The sequence below is a fragment of the Ipomoea nil genome, unplaced genomic scaffold (genome assembly GCF_001879475.1).
Source record: "Ipomoea nil cultivar Tokyo-kokei standard unplaced genomic scaffold, Asagao_1.1 scaffold0865, whole genome shotgun sequence".
Taxonomy (NCBI): domain Eukaryota; kingdom Viridiplantae; phylum Streptophyta; class Magnoliopsida; order Solanales; family Convolvulaceae; genus Ipomoea; species Ipomoea nil.
This window is the reverse complement of record NW_017617293.1, coordinates 18351-22479: the sequence shown is the minus strand read 5'-3', so window position 1 is coordinate 22479 and position 4129 is coordinate 18351. Positions and strand designations below refer to the sequence as shown.

Sequence of the window (4129 nt, the reverse complement as noted above, 5' to 3'; positions counted from 1 at the left end):
CCCAACGACTTTGTAAGAAAATCAGCAAGCTGAGCAGACGAAGAAATATGCCGAACCACCAACGAACCATTAGCAACAAAGTCCCGAAAAAAGAAAGAGTCGAGCGCGAGGTGCTTCATGCGTGAATGGAACACTGGGTTCTTACACACATACGTAGCGCTGAGGTTGTCACATAGTAGAACCGGAGGCCCCAATAGCTGCAGTCGAAGCTCATGCAACAGATTCTTAACCCACAAAACTTCTGTAGCAGCATTCGCCAAGGCTCAATATTCGGCTTCTATAGATGAGCGCGAAACTGATTTTTGACGAGTGGATTTCTAAGAGACGAGATTGGTCCCAAGATACAATAGATAAGCGGTAGTGGACCGCCCACTGGCAGTGCAGCCATCCCAATCGGCATCCGTATACATACTTAGTGAGAGAGGCTACCCGGCACGAAGGTACAACCCATGCTACACCGTACCCTTCAGGTAGCGTAACAACCGTTTTGCAGCTTGCCAGTGCACCTCCGTAGGCATATGCATGAACTCTGAGAGCCGATTAACTGCATAGGACACATTAGGTCTAGTGATGACCAGGTACTGCAACAAGCCAAGAAGACTCCGATACTGAGTTACATCCACCGTAGCAGTACCGGATTGCGCAGGGAGTAACTTATCTGATGTTGCAAGTGGTGTTGAAACAGCTTTTGCACCATCCATCTCAAAACGAACCAGTATGTCTGTGATATATTGACTCTGAGACAGGAACATGCCAGTGGGTGTTGAAACAACCTCAACACCTAGAAAGTGATGCAAGGGACCAAGGTCCTTAAGGGCAAAGCGAGCTGCCAGAGTTTCAACAAATTGATCAAGCCATGCAACATTGTTTCCTGTTAGTATAATATCATCGACATACACCAGGAAATAAACAATAATATCATTAGAAGAATAAACAAACAACGACGCATCTGCCTGTGACTTCAAAAACCCACAACGTAACAACAACTGGGAAAGCTCCAAGTACCAAGCCCTGGGAGCCTGTTTAAGACCATATAAGGCTTTGGTCAGTTTGCATACATGAGCTGGAAAGGACAGATCAACAAACCCGGGAGGCTGCTCCATAAAAACCTCCTCATGCAATGTTCCATTAAGGAACGCATTATTGATATCGAGCTGGCGCAGACCCCAGCCATTACTCAAAGCAATGGTCAGAACGATACGGACCGTGACAGGTTTCATAACCGGACTATATGTCTCAAAATAGTCCCGGCTAGCAGTCTGCAAGAATCCCTTAGCGACAAGCCGCGCTTTAACACGAAAGACCCATTTGCAGCCAATCGGAACAGCCGCTCCGCGGGGAACCAGTTGCCACGTGTTGTTACATTGTAGCACTTCGAACTCCTCATCCATTGCTTTCCTCCACCGAGCGTTTTTAAGAGCCTGGGCGACATAATCGGAATACCTTGGACTAGGACGACGCTCCCGGGTGGAACGACGAACATTAGTCAACGGTTGAGACGTTTCGGAGGTGCAGACAGGTTGGGAGTCAGACACAGATTGTGATGCATGTTGGCCATTTTCTAAGACAGTGGGAGACGATGAATTGGACGCATCCGACAGTGATGGTGTTGGAACTGGTGTCGGAACTGGAGTTGGAACTGGACTCAGAACTGGAGTTGGAACTGGTGTTGGAAATGGACTCGGAACTGGAGTTGGAACTGGTGTTGGAACTCAACTCGGAACTGGAGTTGGAACTGGTGTTGGAACTGGACTCGGAACTGGAGTTGGAACACCTATGGGCTGTACCTATGTAGACAAAGGAGACGACTTGCACAAAATATGGCATGATTCTGAATCATTAGAAGCAAAAGGTAAGCTGTTAGATGCCGTTTGCAAATCGTTATAAGGAAACACATGAGGCATAAATCTAACATGCCTAGATACATAAATACGATTCGAACCAAAATCTAGACATTTATAACCGGATTGGGTGTTCGAGTAGCCAAGGAAAATACACGGACGTGACTTTGGTTGTAGCTTCTTGGTGTTATAGGGACGCAACCAGGGAAAGCACAGGCAACCAAAGGGTTGTAACTTGGCATAATTAGGCAATTGTTGAAACAAGACAGAAAATGGGGATTGATTACCTAAAATTGGAGTAGGGAGCCGATTAATAAGATATACGGCTTTCTGAAAGGCATAGGTCCAGTACGAGGACGGCAAAGACGCGGAGTGAAGAAGAGACATACCAGTTTCCACGACATGCCTGTGTCGTCGCTCTGCGACACCATTGTGCTCAGGAGTGTGTGGAGGGGTGGTGAAATGAGAGATACCGTGAGTATTAAAAAACGGTCCAAGTCTCATGAACTCGCCCCCATTATCTAAGTAAACAGAAATAATTGACAGGCTAAAATATTTTTCCACTAGTTGTTTGAACTGATGAATATTGCAAACACATCCGATTTACGTTTCATGGGTACAACCAAATGTATTTCGAGAAGTGGTCTACAAAAATGACATAATAGCGAAATTCATCAATAGAGTTCTCAGTAGGTCCCCACACATCAGTATAAACAAGTTGCAAAGGTTTAGTGCTAACAAGTGTATTTTTAGAGAAAGGCAGTTTATGGCTTTTATGAACATTGCATGAGGAACAGTAAAATTTTCGCAGAGATGACATAGAGACTGGAACATTACAGCGTTACAACACAAGTTGCAACACCTTATTCGACGGGTGGCCAAGTTGTTGGTGCCACTGAGACAAACAAGCCAACTGTGTAGCATGAACTGTTGGGTGAGAGGCAACTGGTCCAAAATAGACACCATTAATGTTCGCCCCCCCCCCCCCCCCCCGTAGCAGTGGAATCCCCGTTCGAAGTTCCTTGACCAGAAAATGAGAATCAAAGAATTCAACAGACACACGATTAGTCTTGCATAACTGGGAAACAGAAACTAAATTAGTGTGTAACTGTGGGACACGCAAGACATTATCTAGAGTGAGAACAATAGAAATAGTAGGAATGACAGACTGGCCAATATGGGATATTTGTAAGGAATTACCGTCACCCAGGCGTATTTCATCCGATCCACTATACTCGGTGAAAGTCTGCAGAGGAGCGAGGCTTGGTGTCACATGGTGCAACACCCCACTATCAAACATCCAGGGAGGAGAATCCCCAGTCATCGAATTGGTTGTAGGAGATACATAGGATTGAACAGGAGGAACATCATGCTCCTTCAAAAATCGGGCTAGCTTGCAACACACTCTTGTTTCATGACCCGTAAGATAACAAAACTTACAGACGATACCTGAGCGATTGTGTTCCCCTTGTTGCCGATTAGAGCCATAATGATTGTTATTGTTGCGGGCCCTCCGGTTGGTGTTGGACTGGTGGTTGCGCCGTGAGGGTGACGAGGTGCGTTGAGTAACATTAGTAGTAGTAAAAAAGGACTGACGCAAAGCATCTGCATCTGTCAATTGGCCTTCATGGTCAGTCAGCACAGCCGCCAACTCGCCAAAAGAAAGAGGCTTCTCACGAACGCGGATGGCCGATGTGATGGAGCTGTAATCCTCGCCTAGCTGAGTCAATACATAGACGAGTAGATCTTTGTCAGATACGGGACACTGAGCCAACGCTAAATCATCAGCTATGGCTCGCATGTCATTGAGATAAGTGGTGATAGACCGAGACCCTCGCGGATTCCTTGTGAGTTTGGCCTTGAGGGATATGATACGTCCTCGTGAGGCACTGGCGTAACTAGCAATGAGACGTTGCCACGCATCATGGGCTGTCATAGCCGAGGAGATAAGGGGCTGTATGGTGTCAGTACAGCTCCCAAGTAGAGCACTGACAATAACTTGGTCTTGACGATACCAAGCTAAATGAGCCGGGTTGACAGAAGTTTGAGCAGGATCAGTGAATTTAGTTGGTTCCTTGGTTGTACCATCAACATAGCCAAAGAGATTAAACCCAACAAGTGTGGCATGAATTTGATGCCGTCACACCGGAAAATTCATGGTTGTGAGTTTAATTGGGAAGTGTGTTGGGGCATTTAATTGGATTATTGTGGTTGTAGTAGCGAAAGCCATTTGGAAGAGGAAGGAAAAAAAAAAAACTTCGTAGGAGAAATTAGGCTCTTGATACCAT

At 46.0% G+C, this 4129-nt stretch overlaps 1 protein-coding gene across 1 annotated transcript; it reads right to left on the bottom strand.

The window, feature by feature from the left end:
• Positions 1 to 2451: 2451 nt before the first annotated feature.
• Positions 2452 to 3777, bottom strand: LOC109178647. Its single transcript, XM_019328184.1, has 2 exons — positions 3042 to 3777; positions 2452 to 2666 (listed from the first exon to the last, which is right to left on the bottom strand). The coding sequence occupies exons 1-2, from the start codon at positions 3775 to 3777 to the stop codon at positions 2452 to 2454; spliced, it is 951 nt and encodes a 316-aa protein (XP_019183729.1).
• Between the last annotated feature and the right edge of the window lie 352 nt (positions 3778 to 4129).